Below are 18,317 nucleotides of genomic sequence, written 5' to 3'. Positions count from 1 at the left end.
TGCACTTAAATCTTCAATGCCAAAATAGGCTTTTAATGGAAAAAATATATACATTCTGGCATTTTGTTATCAACAAAATTGATGCCTATTGATGCCTGTCTACTTGTTTTGTTTTGTTGTCTGTCTCCCCCTTCTAGACTGTGAGCCCGCTGTTGGGTAGGGACTGTCTCTCTATCTGCTGCTGAATTGTACTTTCCAAGAGGTTAGTACAGTGCTCTGCACACAGAAAGTGCTCAATAAATATGACTGAAGGAATGAATGACCATAATTTTGAAAAAAAAAAGAAAAAAGAAGTATGGAATGGAAATCAGGTAGAGTCATTAAACTCTATCCTCTAATTAGCCTGTTATTAGGATCACCCACAGCTCTCTAGGAGTGGGAGGGCGGAAATAAAGGAAAAGTGCTAGAAATTCTGGGAGAAATGGAATTGAGAAGATTTCTGAAGAAGTAAAAATTAACCATTAACTATTGAGAAATTAACATTTTAAAGGGGTCTGGCCTGGCTTTCCAGGTGAAACAACATACATACCCTGGTCATTTTGCTTTGAGTTCTTGCAAAGTACTTTTCCTGGGTCTGAGCAAGGAGCTCTTGTCCTCCTGCTATAGCCAATATAATGGCATCAGCCATACGATTATCCCGTAAACAAAGGTCAACCGCACTTTCAAAATTTCCAGTCAACAAAGCTTGGGTAATTAAGCCATCTAAATCTGGAACAGAAAAAAAAACAACAGCCAGTTTAAAAATCAATTTATTCTTTGTCATTTCTGTACACTGAAAAGTATGAAAACTGATCCCTGAATTTTATTACTCTATCAATGTATTCAAGTGTTGGGGTCCGTCTGTCTCAGAATAGAGTTCATCCCAACACTTTAAAAAAAAAAAATAGAAAAGAAGATTTATATTTTGTACGTTTGCTTTCCTAACAATTTAGCATATTTTTCAAATATTTCATTTTATTTCTCTGTAATTTACTTGACCATATACTGTATGCTCCTTGAAGGCAGGGATCATGTCTACCAACTCTACTGTACACTTCCAAGCACTTAATACAATGGTCTGCACATAGTAAATGCTCAGTAAAATCATGATTGAAATGATTTTAGTAAATCTGCAGTTTTCTATTCCAATTTATGAAGATCTTAAATCCACTCACTGGGAAATGAGTCTCATGCATGCCAAGAATAGAGAGTTTCCTTCTAAAAGCAATCATCTGTGGAAAACTAATTTTTTGAAATCAATTTTTCAGTTCTAGCCAAAATCCAAATAGATATTTACCTTCATTGATAGAGATACTAAAGGTTCCTTCTGCCACGGGTGGACTTTCAGTCTCTTTCTCCCTTTCTCTGCAGCTCTAAGAGATTAGTAAGAAAGGTTAGCAAAAGTTTAGTGGGAAACAGTAGCGAAAACAAACTGACAGGTAGATGTGGGCAATACTGGTTGACCTGGCAAATTCTCCTGGGGGCATTTTGCTGCAACCCCACACTACTAATGTTAACAGGTATAATTCATTCATTCCAAAGCTGGCATACTGGGAATTCCTCTCATTCTGCAAATGCAGCTTTTGCATTTACTGACTCAATCCTGGGAACCCAGACATCCTACAAGGACCCAGACAGACATCCTATAACAAGTGGATCAAGCTTTGAGGAAACCCCCAAATAAACCAAATTTATAAGAATAGAAAACCTTAGTCAGGGTGGCATCCCTCTTCAGTAATGAATAGAAATTTTAGAATAGTATGATAATTACTAAACTGTAATAGAAATTTTAGAATTTTAGAATAGTATGATAATTACTAAACTATAATTATATTTTCTTTTTTTAGTGGAATACACCCAAAGTCTTACTTGCATTCTGGACCTGCACTTCTCCCTTCCCCATTCCAAACCCTGCCCTCCAGCGTTTCCCTATCAGAAGCAGTATGGCGTAGCGGATAGAGCACGGGCCTGGGAGTCGGGTCATGGGTTCTAATCCCGGCTCTGCCATTCATCTGCTATGTGACCTTGGGCAAGTCACTTTGCTTCTCTGGGCCTCAGTTTCCTCATCTGTATAATGGAGATTGCGATTGTGAGCCCCTCATGGGACAGGGACTGTGTCCAACTCAATTTGCTTGTATCCACCCCAGTGCGTAGTACAGTGCCTGGCACATAGTAGCCACTTAACAAATGCCATCATCATTATTAGTATTATAAATCTGAGTTTGACTACTGCAAATCAAGAAATATGACAGTCTATCTTGGGTAATTATCAGACTTTAGAAGTTTGGGGAATTAATGTACATGAATGCCAATTAGCCATCACATCTGGCACTCTTCAAATATTTCCATGCGGTTTTTATTTCTTGTCCTTACAAAGTGGATCTGACAATTACCCCTGGGACATTTTTCTAACTAACATATTTTTCAGGAGACATGTATTTGAAAAGAAAATCCTAACGAGTTTTTCTGACTCTCTTTCAAATGTTTTATATTTTAATGAGCAAGTTTCATGACCGACAGTCTATGAGGTCTCTTATCTTTTAACTAAAACAAGCAAGAAGTCACCACATTCTCTATCCCTCACAAAAACACCAGAAGCCCAAACTGTTCTGGGTCTGTGGTTCCATTTTCAAAATCACCACTTGCATTTTCCTAAACCACTACAGGCAACTTGTGAGTGTAACTAGTATCTTTTATATTCTTTGGAATAACAAAGACATCCAAAATCATCTGGACACTCCCCACCCCCAACATCCTCTTCTCCCTCTGATAGGGGTGAATGGGGGTGTACTCATAGATTATTCCTCATGTCTTAAAATAAAAATGGTTAAAAGGTCCTGGCATAGAAGTATGGCCTATTGAGAAGTAGTGTGGCCTACTGGAAAGAGCACAGGCCAGGGAGTCAGAGGACCTGGATTCCAATCCCAGCTCTGCCAGATGTCTGCTGGGTGACCTTGGGTAAGTCAATTAACATCTCTGTGCCTCAGTTTCCTCATCTGTAAAATGGGGTTCAATACCTGCTTTCCTTCCTACTTAGACTGCAAGTCCCAGGTGGGACAGAAACCTTGCCTAATCTGATTAACTTGAATTTTACTCCAGCTTTAACAGTGGTGCTTGACAAATATCATAATAATAATTACTATTATGATAAACTGTGGTCAGGTTTTTGAGAAATAATTCTTCCTTGAAAAAGCAAGGAAAGTCCTTACTTCAAGAACTCAAATTCATGTCACTAGATCAAGCACAAAAGAAAGAAAAAATTACATTAGATGCAAGTTAGAGGAAAGGTATGGGTTTAAGTTAATAACGTTCTTTTCACAAAGTACATCTGCTCTGATATAGCACAATCCACAAATAGGTCCAGGTAGGTCTGGTTTGAAAAGAAATGGTTGTGCATGTGTGTGTGTTATTGGTTAAAGCAAATTGCTGCTTTCCAGACTCTGCCTCAGCCTCACTTTTTAGAACATTATATTTAGAAACACTGTTTCTTTGTGTTTTTACCGCCTTACAAAATTTGATCTAGTAAAAACACGATGTGGTAAGGATATATAGCATTCTGTCAATGGTGGCTCTAAACAAGTATTTAGAAACATATAAAATGTCAGTCATGATGATTTCTTAGTACTATCTACAACTTGACCCATGAATTCTCATTGAATCAATGATTACTATATCATGACTTTCCCAAAGAGTGAGGTTCTCCAAGAATACAACCCCTGAATGGTACGAGAATTCTAAGGTCTTGCTGATTTTAGGGCAAGGGAACTGAGAGGCATCCACTAATGGCAAATGCTAAGGACCATCTGAAAGAAGAAGGGACAAAGGGAAGACATGAGGGAGAGTTAGGGAAAGAAGAAAAGGGGAAAAGAGATGAAGAAAGAAGAGCAGAGTGGATAGCTCACCAAGAGAGGAAAACCTCCACTAGTAAGAAAAAGAAAGCCCTCTGACTCCCAGAAAGGGTACTCAGTGCTATGACATCCCAAAAAGGAGCAGGAGAGTAGCAATTCAGGAGGGATGAGATTGAATGATGAAAGGGAAACCAAGCTACGAAAAGAAGAATGAAAAGAGCAGGGCTATAACCTACAGAGGAATACCCACGGCTGTGACCCAGAGAGAGAGAGAGTAGAAAACAGAACATCAAGAAAGCAGAAAAGGGGAAAGAGAGAGGAGAAAAGGGAGAAGAGTGAACCATCTCAAAAGGAGAACTGACCCAACAGTGCAACCAAATAGAGAAGTAGAGAAAGAACTGTTGCACATATTGTTTCGGTAAGACTATATCTACATCATCCTATATAAGTCTATCCAGTTTGTAATGTCCAACAAATAGAGATTCCACCACCAGATTTATCAAATCTCCTCTAGTCTCCCCAAACCTTTCCAGTCAGAAGCATTTTCCTTAGGTCTCAGTTCAGCAGCTACACGTTGCAGTGAGTTAGTTGCCAGAGTTTTTCCCAACAGAGTTAGTAAAGATTTTTGAAAAGTACCTGCTCTTCCATAGGAAGGCTGTCTTCCCCATCATTTTGCTCAGAATCTTTGTGACTCTGGGACACAAAACAGGTCAGCAACAGATGAAAGAGTTCCATGGAAAAATTATTAGTGTACAGTGAAAAGAATAGGCCCAATACCAAGACCAATTCAGAGCTAATTTCAAATGGAAATGGAATATTTTTGCTTATGAGCAAACATCAATATAGAAAAATGGAAATCAATGAAAGCAAATCTCTGCTTCTCTCCTTCTCCTCTCCCATACCTTAAGCATCAAATAGGATTAGTTGGTATTTAAAAGTTTTTTGTATCAAATCAAACCCCAATGTGTTCATTTCAAAAAGGAGGAAGAATTTGAAGGCTAAATTGTTCTCTTTTACAATAAGAATGATCAATTCTTATGAAACTACCTGTAATTTAGAGGGTTTTTTTTAACAACAAAAAAATGAAATACATATGTGTAATAAGAAAAGGCTGGGTTATACAATTTAGTGTTATTTGTGATTTTACCTCCACAGATGCATCTTCTTTATCCAGAACTGAGGCAATCTGAAATAAAATAAACTATTAATCTTCTAAGTGGGATTTTTATTTCAGGATAAACTGTACCATTTTCACCTTTCTTACTGCAATCTTATAGGCAAAATCCAAGAGGCACTCTATGTTCAACAAGGGAAAGTCTTTGTTGCTCTTAAAGAAAGGAATGACACTATTTTCACTAAATTACATGGAGTTAGCCTGCTTTTCTTATATTTCCAATTAGAAAACTGGCCTCAATAAGTTTAACAGGGAGGAAAGCAGCAGAACCTAATAGAAAGAGCATGAGCCTGGAAGTCAAGAGGACTTGGGTTCCAATTCTGGTTTTGCTACTTGCCTATGTGACCTTAGGAAAGTCATTTGAATTCTCATGCCTCATTTTCCTCATCTGTAAAAATGGGGATTACCTGTTCTCCTTCCCCCTTGGACTGAGCACCCCACGTGGGACAGGAAAGGTGTCCAATCTTATGGGCTTGTATCTATCCCATGCTTAGCATATAGCTTGTCATAGAGTAGGCCTCTAACAAGCACCACAGTTCTTCCTATTATTATTAGAGAAAGCAAGTATTTAATCCTCTTTTACAGAGGAGGAATCTGAGGTAAAGAGAAGTGACTTGCCGAGAATCACACAGCAGGCAAGAACCGGAGGCAAGATTGGAACCCAGGCCCCTTAATTCGCAGGACTGTGCCTTTTCCATTTCCCCACTGCTTCTCTACAATTTGACCATCTGTTAATTGTAAAATTAAAAACCTCTCCATCTTTTACTACAGGTAAAATGGATATACAAAGACAGAAAGTGATTTCCCCAAGATTACATGAGTTAAATACCCTAGGGAGAACAATTATGAGCAACTTCAATCAATCATATCCATTGAAGGCTTACTATGTGCAAAGCACTGTACTAAGCACTTGGGAAAGTACAATATAACAATAACAGACACAATCCCTGTCCACAACAAGCAGTTTAGAGGGGGAGACAGACATTAATATAAATAAATTACATATATGTACATAACTGCTGTGGGACTGGGGCAGGGATAAATCATAGGAGCAAATCAGGGAGATGCAGAAGGGAGTGGGAAAAAAGGAAAGAGTGCTTAGTCTCGGAAAGCTTCTTGGAGGAGCTGTGCATTCAATATGGCTTTGATGGTGGGGAGAGTAATTTTCTGTCAGATATGAAAAGGCATAATATCCTGGCAGTTATCCTAACCAGCCATGATTACTGTATTAGCCTCCCTGCTGACTTCAATAAGAGCTCAATAAATATGACTGGCTGACTGATATAAGATAATTGGGATGGAAACAGTCCTTGTCCCACAGTCTTAATCCCTATTTAACAGATGAGGTAACTGAGGCACAAAGAAGTTAAGTGCCTTGTCTGAAGTCACCCAACAGACAAGTGGTGGATCCAGGAATAGAACCAGTCCTCTGACTCGGTCTTTCCACTAGGCGATGTTACTTCACAATTCTGTGATTCTGTTCTGGAACAGGAGCCCAGTCTTTGGAATTCTGGTTTCTAGCTACCACTTTCTGTACCCTCATGTGTCTCTGGTTGCCTTAATAGTTTGAGATACTTGATATACCTATATTAAGGCACTCATTTAATTTAATGCTTTATATTGAATTCTCACTTTGATGATGTGACAAGAGCAGGTTGGCATTTTACAAATGAAATATTGCTTAATATTCCTAGTTACCCTTTCCCAGCATCTGTACCAGAGAGGGGAGTGAACTAACAGAGGCAGGACGTGGGCGAGAGGTCAGCGGTAAGTTAGATGAGCCCAAAGTACAGTAAGAAGGTTGGCATTTGAGGAGCAAAATGTGTGGGCTAAGTGGTTAGAGTTGTAATATCTACCCCATTGCTTAGTGTGTTGCCTGGCACATAGTAAGCACTTAAAAAATACCATTAAAAACATGTAACAACAACAAAAAAAAACCTCAGTGGATGCAGTGTCATATAGCTTTATAGAAAAGCAGTGTGGCTCAGTGGAAAGAGAGTGTGGCTTGAGAGTCAGAGGACTGGGTTCAAATCCCAGCACAGTCGCTATTCAGCTGTGACTTTGGGCAAGTCACTTAACTTCTCTGTGCCTCAGTTACCTCATCTGTAAAATGGGGATTAAGACTGTGAGCCCCACGTGGGACAACCTGATCACCTTGTATCCTGTCCAGAGCTTAGAACAGTGCTTTGCACATAGTAAGCGCTTAACAAATGCCATTATTATTATTATTATTATTATTATTAAATAGCTTAGAGCTGGCAACTACAGCAGTGAGCAATGGGACCCAGAATGCTAGTCCCTTCTAATTCAACCAAGATTCCTGGAAACTTTTAAGAAAATGGTGTTCAGAACTTGGTTCTGAAATAGGCTGTACTGTCCCAACTTTTTAAATGCTTCTCTCTCTCTCTCTCTCTCTCTCTCTCTCTCTCTCTCTCTCTCTCTTTGCTTACCTTCTGTCCTAGGTCACCTTTTCTGTATCCCAGAAGTTCAAGGTATTTGTGGCGGCAATCATCTTCAAAATTCACCTTTTGAAACACAAAAACCAAGCCCCAGATTAAAAATGACATCCTTACAATTGTTTCTGTTTCCTCATATTTGATTCAACCACATAAAGTTTGTTTCAGTTAATTTTTAAGTGTCAAAATTTTGCTATCCAGCTGAGAAAGTGTCACAAAGGCAATGCCTGAGGGACAAGCAGCCGATGAGAAGCAGATTTGGGGAAGGGAAGTCCAATGGGAAAACAATTCTGCTGTCACAGCCCACAACCAGCTGGGAGCCTGATGGAATAAATCTGAGGCAACAAGAAAACAGTAGGTACAAAAAAGGGTTATAGTCAAGTAATAGGTATTAGAACAATCCCCTTTAAAATCTTCCAACTCTGTTGTACTATCTCAGGTACTTAATACAGTGTTCTGCACACAGTATGCATTTAATAAATACCAAGGATTGACTGATTGATTGATAGTGATACCCATATTCTGGCACAGGAATTCAAATAGCCCAAGACTAGGGACTTTGAAAATATTGAAAAATTGCAAGTTCCAGGTTCTGGTGGCAGGGGATACTTGAATGCCAGGGCTGTCTCTTCTGCAGGTCTGGGACACAGAGGCTGAGCCCTACCTGCTGCAGAAACTGCTGAACAAGAGTAACAACGTTGGGAAGGCTATGACAGGTCTTTTTGCCTGGAAGAGCAAGGTACCTGAAAAATACTCCTCCCAAGGGGTTTAACATGCATTTTATCAATCATTCATTCAATCAACAGTAGTTAGTGAGTGCTTCCTTTGCATACAGTATTTACTAAGCATTTGGGAGAGAACAACAGAATTAGCAGATAGAGTCCCTGACCTCAACAAGCTACCAATCCAAAGATTAGACACTTTTAACATTTTTTAAAAAGTTAAATTTTTACTTGTTTTTTGTTATTCTTTAGATTGTATCCCTTACTATATATGGATCTATCTTCCCCCTATTTATACTGTAAGCTCTTTTGGAACCAAAGAGAGTAGCTGAGTTGATTTGCATATAATTCCCTCAGCTTTTTTAGACAGTGTTATGCAAAGTGTGCTTTATAAATATTACTAATAAAGATTCAAAGTCCTAGAATTTTATTTGCTCCTTGCATGCTTCAATAAAATTTAGAAATTGCTTGCCCCAAAACCTCCTGCAAAATATCACATTTCTAAGCTATCTGCAGGTTAACAAAACTTATTAGTAAAGATTTTCTTTTTAAACAATGCTTGCTGAACAGTCTCTCGGCAGCAGAAGTTCTCAGTTGCCCAAATATTTCAGAGAGGATAAAAACACTGAGAACCAGCATGGCCTAGTGGATATAGCACGGGCCAGAGTCAGAAGGACCTGGGTTCTAATCCCATCTCTGCCACTTCTCTGCTGGGAGACCTTGGGCAAGTCATTTAACTTCTTTGTGCTTCAGTTACCTCTTCTGTAAAATGAGCTAACTTCTTTGTGCTTCAATTACGTCTTCAGTAAAATGGGCATTTATGCTATGAGCACCATGTGGGACATGGTCTATGTCCCATCTGATTAGCTTATATCTTCCCCAGTACAGTACCCCAGCACATAGTAAGTACTTAATAACTACCATTAAAATTGTTTTGAAAAACCCACAGGTTTTTTAATGTAGGCCTTACCTTCAAAAAAGACCACACATTTTTCTCAAAATCTGTTTGGGAACTTTCAATTTTTTTCTGACAGTAACTGACAAACCCTAAGGTCTGAACAGCTTGTTGCAGTTGATTTGAACGACTGAGGAACTCTTTTTCTGTGACAACTTGACTGATGTAGACATGGTGCTGCTGCTGCTGCTGCTGTTGCTGCTCAACTCCCTGATGCTGCTGCAATTTGAGGTTCTCAAATGTAACCAACTTGCCTCCAAACTAGAAAATAAAACACAAAGGTCAATTGGCAGGAAAACACAGAACGTGACAACAAGCACTTCCTGAGGCTGCCAGGAAAATGATCCTAATACAGATGCACACAGATCCAGTTTCAACAAGCTATCTTAGGGCCAATGCACTTCGGCAACTTCTGGAAAATCCACTGCATCTTTCCTTGATATGCAAAATTAGCTACAAGGAGCGCTAGGGGCCTGGCAGTGATTGAAAGGAAAAGCAAGAAGCTCCACCTTTTGATTGGCTGAAAATGTCAAGCCTTATGCCTGCCTAACTGATATAAAGTTTCCGAATCACCCTTACTAAGAAGGTGAGGGATAGTATTATAATAATAATGATATAATAATTGTGATATCTACTATGTTCCAAGCACTGTACTAAGCACTGGGATAGATAGAAGAAAATCAAGTCAGACCCAATCCCCATCCCACGTGGGGCTCACGGGAAAAATGTGTACTGAAACCCTTTTTTACAGATGAGAAAAAATGAAACACAGAGAAGGTAAATGACTTGCCAAAGGTCACACAGAAGGCAAGTGGTAGAGCTGGGATTTGAAGCACATGGGTTCCTCTAGGCCATGAAGCAAAGAGGTAGGCAGAAGGGCAGGGATACAGAAGGAAAAAACAGTCTAGAATCCTTTTCTTTGCCTAAGAAGCAGTGTGGCCTAGTGGAAGGAACAAAGGCTCAAGAGTCAGAGGATCTAGGTTCTAATTTGCCAGTTGCCTGCTGTGTGACCTTGGCAACTCACAAAACTTCTCAATCCCTCAGTTTCCTCATCTGTCAAATGGAGATTATCTGTTCTACTGCTCCATTAGACTGCAAGTCCAATGTGGGACAGGGACTCTGTCCAGTCTGATTGCTCTTGTACTTACCCCAGTGCTTAGTACAATGTTTGGTACAAATAGTACATATTTAACAAAGTCCACAATACCAATTATTACTATTACTAGATATTATTGGGTTCCATTCACCCAGTTCCTGGAGATAAACCAAGTTCTCACTTCCCTTTGCATCCAGCCTCTCCTTCCTTCTTCCTCCTTCTGATCTCCCACTGATTTGGGCCAGAATACAGGCTCCTGCCTAGTCCTGTTGTTTCTGACGAGGAAACCTCATTCCACCCCACCTTGTTCCGAATGCCCTACTCAAGATCACAAACCGAGCCTGATCCACAGACCAAAGCAATCATTCTCCAGGTTGTGGCCTGTGGACCCTCAGAGATTTCAAGCAGTTCTTGCATCCCATATCTCCAGCCCCTTCTAATGGCTTTGTGATGCTTCCCACGTCTTCTTGTTCAGTTCATAAAAGCAGTGGCAGAGCAGATGCTACTTTGGCACTGTCATGTCAAAAAAGGAAAGACTGACAAAGACCCACGCCATCTTTGCAAAACCCACCTTCAGGTAACAATGCACTGTGAAAAGGCCAGGCAGGGCCAAGGACTTCCATTTATTCATTCATCTATTCATTCATTCAATCATATCGCACAGAGTAAGCACTCAATAAATATGATGAATGAAAAGGCCATGCAGGACCAAGAACTCCCAGAGTCAAAGCCACTTAAGCCACGTCCACTTACTGAAAAGGAAGCTCCAAGAGGCCTGCGGATCCATTTGGGAGGCTTCTTCAATGGCAGAAGTGTGCTCGGTGAGGTTGTCTGCTGTGGTAGCTGCAGCGGGGGGAGGGGCTGTCCTGTGCCAAAGGGATCAAGACTTCCAAAAGATGATGAAAGCTGAACAAAACAAAACAAGAGAGCATACAATTTTTGCAACTTACTGCAAATGCATGAAGTATTTCACAAACTCTAGCCCTGGTTTGGCCTCACGAACTGAAGGTGCATAAACCAAAAACACAATATGGCGGTGAGCTGCAAGTCAAAAACACTCCTTTATCTGGAATTGGGTGGGAAGCAGGAATTCCTAGGGGTGGGGGGGTAGCAAGCAAGGCACAGCCAGTACAGGGTCACTGCCTCTAAAATGGATGCAGCAGCAGCAGCACACAGATGCTGCTGCTCCTCTGTATTTACCCCAGTGCTTCAAACAGTGCTTAGCACATAGTAAGCGCTCAAAATGCCATCATTATAATTATTTCCTTCAATCTACCACAGCGCTTAGAACTGCCTGACACACAGTAATAACAATAATAATAATAATAATGGCATTTGTTAAATGCTCACTATATGCTAAACACTGTTCTAAGTGCTGGGGTAAATACAGAGTAATCAGTGGGACTCACACTTTTAATCCCCATTTTACAGATGAGGTGACTGAGGCACAGAGAAGTTAAGTGACTTGCCCAAGGTCACACAGCAGACAAATGGCAGAGCTGGGATTAAAACCCATGTCTTCTGACTCCCAAGTCTGTGCCCTTTCCACTGAGCCATGCTGCTTCTCTGATAAGTAAGCACAGTAAGCACTTAATATCATAAATAAATAAATAAAAACCATGGACACAGGACTGGCACAGGAGGGAAGTGTAGACCTGCAAACAGGGCTCAACCCTGCCACAGCAAGAGATGGCAAGGCAGGACAGGGAGTCCAAAAAATCCTGAGGTCAAAACTAATGGTTTTGTTCCCACAGTTCCAATCTTGAAAGGAGCGGTGGTTCCCATCTCCCCATTCCCATGAGCTGAAGACCCAAATTAGCATTCTTAGCTGATTCATTCATTTAATTGTAGTTGAGCGTTTACTGTGTGCAGAACTCTGTACTAACGCACTTGGGAAAGTACAATACAACGATAAACAGTGACATTCTTGTCCACAATGAGTTTAAAGGGAGGGGAGACTGACATCAATACAAATAAATAAATTTACAAATATATACATAAGTGCTTTAGGGCTGGGAGGGAGGAAAGAGCAAAGGAAGCAAGTCAGGGCGACATGGAAGGGAGTGGGAGATGAGGAAAAGTGGGGCTTAGTCTGGAAGGGCTCTTGAAGATGTGCCTTCAATAAGGTTCTGATTGGAGGGGGTGGCGTGAGGGGGAAGTGTGGAGAGTAATTGTCTGTCGGATTTGAGGTGGGAGGGTATTCCAGGCCAGAGGCAGAGGCAGGACATGGGCTAGGGGTCAGTTGCAAGACAGATGAGATCTAGGCACAGTGAGAAGGTTAGCAATAGAAGAGTGAAGAGTGTGGGCTGGACTGTAGAAGGAGAGAAGCGAGGATGGGGCAAGGGGACTGAGTGCTATAAAACCAATGGTGAGGAATTTTGTTTGATATGGAGGTGGATGAGCAACCATTGGAGTTTTTTGAAGAATGGGGTGACATATCATGAACGTTTTTGTAGCTGGGCAGCAGAGTGAAGTATGGACTGGAATGGGGAGAGTCAGAATAAAACACAACATCCCTTCCCTCTAGGTGAAGGGAAAAAACTTCCTTATCCCCATCACAACTTTACAAATTGATTACTTTTCTAATACCTTGTCAGCCTGTTTCTGCCGTAAGCCATCTGTGCTCCCTCCCATAATGGAATAAATGCTAATATGTCCATCAAAGGAAGCAGCCGAGAGGACAGCCGGGTTTCTGGGGCACCACTGAATATCAAAACACCACTGTGTATGTGTAGGAAGCTCATACAGCATCTAGACAGAAAATAATTCAACAAAAAATAATGTTACCACCAACCAAAATACAATCATATATGTCACTGACCTCTGAGAAGATGAACATTTATGGATTGATTGATTTTTAAAACTGAATTAATCCTCACTCTGTGTTGGGTGGCTGGGCAGAGTGCTTCTCTTTACCCTAAACAGCCGAGAAGACTGAGGTAGAGTGGCTGTAATCGCACCGTCACAATTGTGTTTATGTGGTACTCCACTCCCAGATGTTTTACGGGTAGAGAGAAACTTAGAGATGGGTACTTAAACATTTAAGCCCTGTCTTCAAGAAAACAATATTCTGAGACACATACAGTCTGTGTTAGGCTCTGCCATGAACAATTTTTTAATCTCAGGTTCGATGAGAACGACTTTCACAGAGATTCAGAGAATTGATGGTGATAAAGGTGGTCTAAAACAGGATTAAACGTAATTTGTATATATTCACCTCTCCTGTGTTTGGGTTGCAGCAGAGAATTTTAGCATCTTTTCCACAGCTCAGCAGCAGCTCAGGATCTGCCATGCTCCAAGCAATGGCCAAAATGCCCCTGAATGAAGAGTCACAGGACAAGATGAATGATACCTTAATTTGCCAAAGCAAGTCTTTGCACACAAAAACTCGAATGATTTTTAAATTGTTTCTGAACCGAAGAGTCTACAGTCTTTTCCCCTCTTTCCTGAATTCTTCCTCAGAGGGCACTATTACTGAACCAATCTTCTTTTGGAAAGGGAGGGGAAAAAATTCAGGAGAGGAGCAAGAAAACTGCTATATACTTTAAGGAATCCCTTTGAGAAAAAAAGAACTCTGGGACTCAGAGCAGACAAAACAAAGCAGGTTGCTGCAGTCCTAAGGGGAGAGGACAAATACCTTGCATGATTCTCCAGGACACGAAGAGGAGAAGAAGCAAACCGAAGGTCCCACATCTGGATCACGGGCAGCCTGTCATCTTCAGAAGCAAGAACCATCTGAGTGGCAACATCAGGGTGCCAGGCCAGTCCTGAACAATGCATCTGCCGGTATTTAATTATTAAGATTTAGCCATTATCTCAAACTAAAGCTAGGTGACTGCTTCTTTGTATGAACACAAAAAACAAAGAGTCTCTAGCTTACACCCAAATGCATCCCTGCAGGACCTGATTCAGGTTCTGATGGACATGGTGGCCTGGTCAATCTTATCTCTTTGGTGTCCTCAAGGTCCCCCACTCAGCACAAACCCTCCCGTCTCCAGCCCTGCTTGAGCTATTTTTAAACTGCAAAGGCAGCATTGTTGAAGGTAAAGGAAGGAGACGGACAGGAGTAGAATTCAATTTTTTTGAAGTAAGCTTTTAGTGCTTTGGACTTGTGCTCTTTCCATTAGGCTACACTGCTTCTCAACTTGCAGTGGGAGCCAAGGAAATGGCTAATTTGTATAACGAATAAAGTGGACCTGCCTGTCAAAGATCAAAGAGATCACTGTGGGACTATAGTTGACTTAAAATAAAACTCAATTTTTTGGAAAAACTCTACCAATCCTAAACTTGGAGAGTTGAAGAGTAATCTTCTGTTTTCTCTGCACCCACATCACACTTTCTTCTTCTAGATGTGTGCAGAACAAATTTTTAGAAAAATTATCTGGGCATCTGGACTGGGAGTGGGAGAAGTTGGAGGTAAGGAGGTCAGAGAGGAGACTGATGCTGTGGATGAGAGAGAATATGACAAGTGCTTGGGCCAGAATTGTACCAGTTTGAATGAAGAAGGGGCAGATTTGAGAGACACTGTGAAGGAAGAATTAACAGGGTTTTGTGACAGGCAGCATATGTGGATTGAATGGGCAAGAGTATTGCCAAGGTTCCAGGTTTGTGAGACAGTGAGGGTGGTGGTGGTGATGACTACAGTGTTGGAAAAGTCAGGGAGGAGAAGAGGGCTTGTGTGGGAAGTCAGAGTTCTGTTTAGGACAAGTCAAGTTTAAGGTGTGGGTGGAACAACCAATCAATTAATCACTCAATCAGTTGTATTTAATTTAGCCCTTACTTTAGGCAGAGGACTGTACTAAGTGCTTGAGAAATATGAAAATAGACACGATCTTGGCTGCTTCCAGACTAGAGGAATGTCCAAGTAGAAATATCCTGAAGGTAGCAAGAAATGCAATGCTGCAGAGGAGAGAGGTCGGGGCTGAAGAGGTTGATTTGAGAATCATCTGTGTAGAAACGATAGTTGGAAGTGTGACAGCAAATGAGTCCTCCAAGTTAGGAGGTGAGAGGCAAAGGAGGAGTTGGGCAAAGTGACTGAGAAGTGACCCGAAAGGCAGGAGGTGAACCAGGAGGACAGTGTCAGTGAAGCCAAAGCTTGACAACGTTACCAGGAGGAGGGGTGATCCCCAGTGCCTAAGGCAGATGAGAGGTCTTGGAAGATTAGGATGGAGTCCTTTGAATCTGGCAAGAATTTTAGTGATCTTGGGGAGGGCAGTTTCCATGGAGTGGAGGATGTGGAAGCTAGATTGCAGGGAGTCATGAAGAAAACTGGAAAATGGGAGCAGCGGATGTGAACAACTTGCTCAAGTAGTTTGGAAACGAATGGTGGGAGGAAGATGGGCCCAAACTGTAGGGTACAGTGAGGACAGGAGAGAGTTGTTTTTTGGGGGTTTTTTTAGGTTAGAATATATTTAAATGCAGTGGGGAAGGAGCCATTGGATAGTGAGTAGTTGAAGATGGCGGTCAGGAAGGAGAGAAAGGACGGAGCAAGTGTTTCATATGATGTGAAGGAATGGAGTCAGAGGTGCAGGTGGAGGGGTTAAGATATTGAGGAGGCAGGAGATCTCTTCAGATATTGCTAGGAAGGAGAGTCAGTGAGGGGGCCAGAGGACAGTGGGACTGTAGAATTGCAGAGGAGATTTTAGGGAGTTCATGTCTGGTGGCTTCAATTCCACTGATGAAATAGATGGCAAGATCATTAAGGACAAGAGATGGGGAAAGTGAGAACTGGGGTTTAGGGAGGGAATTAAAAATATGAAACAGCTAGCATAGACAATGAACATGAGAGTCAAAAATAGTGGAGAAATATTGTTGCTGAGCTAAGGAGAGGGCAGAGTTATAGCAGGTGAGGATGAATTATAGATGTATGATGTTGACTTGATGCCTGAATTCCCAGCAACGCTTCACAGCTCCAGCACAAGAGTGGAGGTGAAACAGAGTTTTCATAACTGTATGAGATTGATGGAAGGTCTTGGAAGTGAGGAAGTTGAGTTCAGTGGAGGATGCAGAGTTGAGGGGAAGGATTTGTGCATCAAGAAAATATAGGTATGCAGGGAGAACAATCAAAATGTACTCTGTAACATTTGTAGATGGTTTGGTCATTTTAAAACACATGAGAAATATTTCTCTTCTAAAAGACTCCCTTCTATGTGCTCTCTAAAGACCCTGGATAACTGGCATCCATGGTCAGATTTTGGCTCTTTTGGGTGAATTTCAACATCTCTACTCCAAAGCAGAGCACCCACCTCAAAAATCAAGATTCGACACTGTTAAACTTTAAACTAATGCAGACCAATACCCTAAATTAAGCATTACTCAATCTTATAATAAGCAGCATGGCCTAATGAAAAGAGAATGAGCCTGGGAGTTAGAGGATCTGGGTTCTATTCTCAGGTCCGCCACATGTCAGCTGTGTGACTTTGGGCACGTCACAACTTCTCTGTGTCTCAGTTACCTCATCTGTAAAATGGAACAAGGACTGTGTCCAACCTTATTAGCTTGTATCTCCCCCTGCGCTTAAAACAGTGCTTGGCACATAGTAAACAATAATGTTGGTATTTGTTAAGCGCTTACTATGTGCTGAGCACTGTTCTAAGCGCTGGGGTAGACATAGGGGAATCAGGTTGTCCCACGTGGGGCTCACAGTCTTAATCCCCATTTTACAGATGAGGGAACTGAGGCACAGAGAAGTTAAGTGACTTGCCCACAGTCACACAGCTGACAAGTGGCAGAGCTGGGATTCGAACTCATGAGCCCTGACTCCAAAGCCCGTGCTCTTTCCACTGAGCCACGCAAATACCATCGTTATTATTATTATTATTACTATCTGCTCAGACAGAGTTTAAGTTAGGGGCCAGATAGATTTTATTAACTATGACAGGTACACAAACAAAAATTTGACTAAGACCCAAAAGGAATTATGGAGGGCCCAATGCAAATCAGATAACAGACGAGAAAGAAAGTGAACTTAGTTAATTCTGCTTCTCCTTTATTTATCTACGTGGTTGTCAAGACACATCATCATCATCATCACATATTTATTGAACATCTACAGTGAATGAAATGCAATACTGAGAGTGGGGGAAAATACAAAGAAAAATAGCACTTAGTAAAGTGCCTGGCACATAATACACGTTTCTCAAATATCATTTAAAATGAAAAATCCCTGACACAAGGAGTCCTCAACTGTATTTATTGAGCACTTACAGTGCGCAGAGTACTGTACTAAGAGCTCGGGAGAGTGCAATACAATAATGTAACATAAAACATTTTAGATACCAAAATAAAGTACTGGTTGGCAATACTGCTGCAGAAAAACAAACTTTCCTCTCTCCCCTTTAAAAATAGCAAACAATTACCAGTATCCCAAAACTCTGATGGGCATGCCTTCTCCTACTCCCTCCTAGTTAAGACTACGAGCCCTCATGTGGGACACGGACTCTTCTAGACTGTAAGCTAGATGTGGGCAGGGAATAAGTCTGTTTACTCTTACACTGTACCCTCCCAAGTACTCTGTACACAATAAGTGCTCAATAAATACTAATGAATTAATTTGTCCAACTTAGGTATCTGTCTCAGGGCTTAGTACAGTGTTTGACACACAATAAGCACTTATACATGACATACTAATGATGAATATTATCGTTATTCCTATCATACATTGGTCTTCCAACCCTGAAAAGGGCAAGGCTCTTAGCTGTGAAGGCAGGTGGCAAACTTGAGCCAGGCATGGCTTGAGGTCTGGGCCCTAAAGAAGGACTGGCCCTGATGGGTGTCTGTGCTTGTGGGGACCCTATTAGTCCAGATGGCACACGCTATCCCTTTGATGAAGAGAGTCAAGGCACACCCTGACTCCATCCTGTAAATCACAACCTCAAATACCTGCAGGTTTCAGTTAATTGGATTCATGACCAAACAGCTGATACAGCAGACAGATGTTTGTCTGCTTTCAAACTCATAGTATGGGGAAAAGGAGAGAATGAGAATAGTGCTTTGCATCCAATAAGCGCTCAATAAATACCACAGATCCACAGATTATTATGGATGGACAGGAGAGAGAGAGAGCGAGAAATCTGGTTAACAAGGTG

The 18,317-nt window shown here is 41.3% G+C and overlaps 1 protein-coding gene across 11 annotated transcripts in view; it reads right to left on the bottom strand.

The window, feature by feature from the left end:
- SEC31A (SEC31 homolog A, COPII coat complex component) overlaps positions 1-18,317 on the bottom strand; it is a 97,546-nt gene that overhangs the window by 52,100 nt on the left and 27,129 nt on the right. For 10 of the 11 annotated variants that reach the window (XM_029058986.2, XM_029058987.2, XM_029058990.2 and 7 more), the window contains exons 7-16: positions 13,868-14,010; positions 13,448-13,547; positions 12,820-12,981; positions 10,984-11,136; positions 9,150-9,395; positions 7,452-7,526; positions 4,975-5,013; positions 4,464-4,520; positions 1,277-1,352; positions 530-708 (exon numbers count right to left, since the gene is read on the bottom strand). In XM_029058986.2, coding sequence (XP_028914819.1) covers positions 530-708; positions 1,277-1,352; positions 4,464-4,520; positions 4,975-5,013; positions 7,452-7,526; positions 9,150-9,395; positions 10,984-11,136; positions 12,820-12,981; positions 13,448-13,547; positions 13,868-14,010 — 1,230 coding nt within the window. The remainder of the gene's footprint in view (positions 1-529; positions 709-1,276; positions 1,353-4,463; positions 4,521-4,974; positions 5,014-7,451; positions 7,527-9,149; positions 9,396-10,983; positions 11,137-12,819; positions 12,982-13,447; positions 13,548-13,867; positions 14,011-18,317) is intronic. The other variant, XM_029058991.2, reaches the window with a different exon arrangement.

The sequence above is a fragment of the Ornithorhynchus anatinus genome, chromosome 3, assembly GCF_004115215.2.
Source record: "Ornithorhynchus anatinus isolate Pmale09 chromosome 3, mOrnAna1.pri.v4, whole genome shotgun sequence".
Lineage (NCBI taxonomy): Eukaryota > Metazoa > Chordata > Mammalia > Monotremata > Ornithorhynchidae > Ornithorhynchus > Ornithorhynchus anatinus.
Note: the sequence above shows the minus strand (reverse complement) of the source record. Positions and strands in the feature narration are given on the sequence as shown.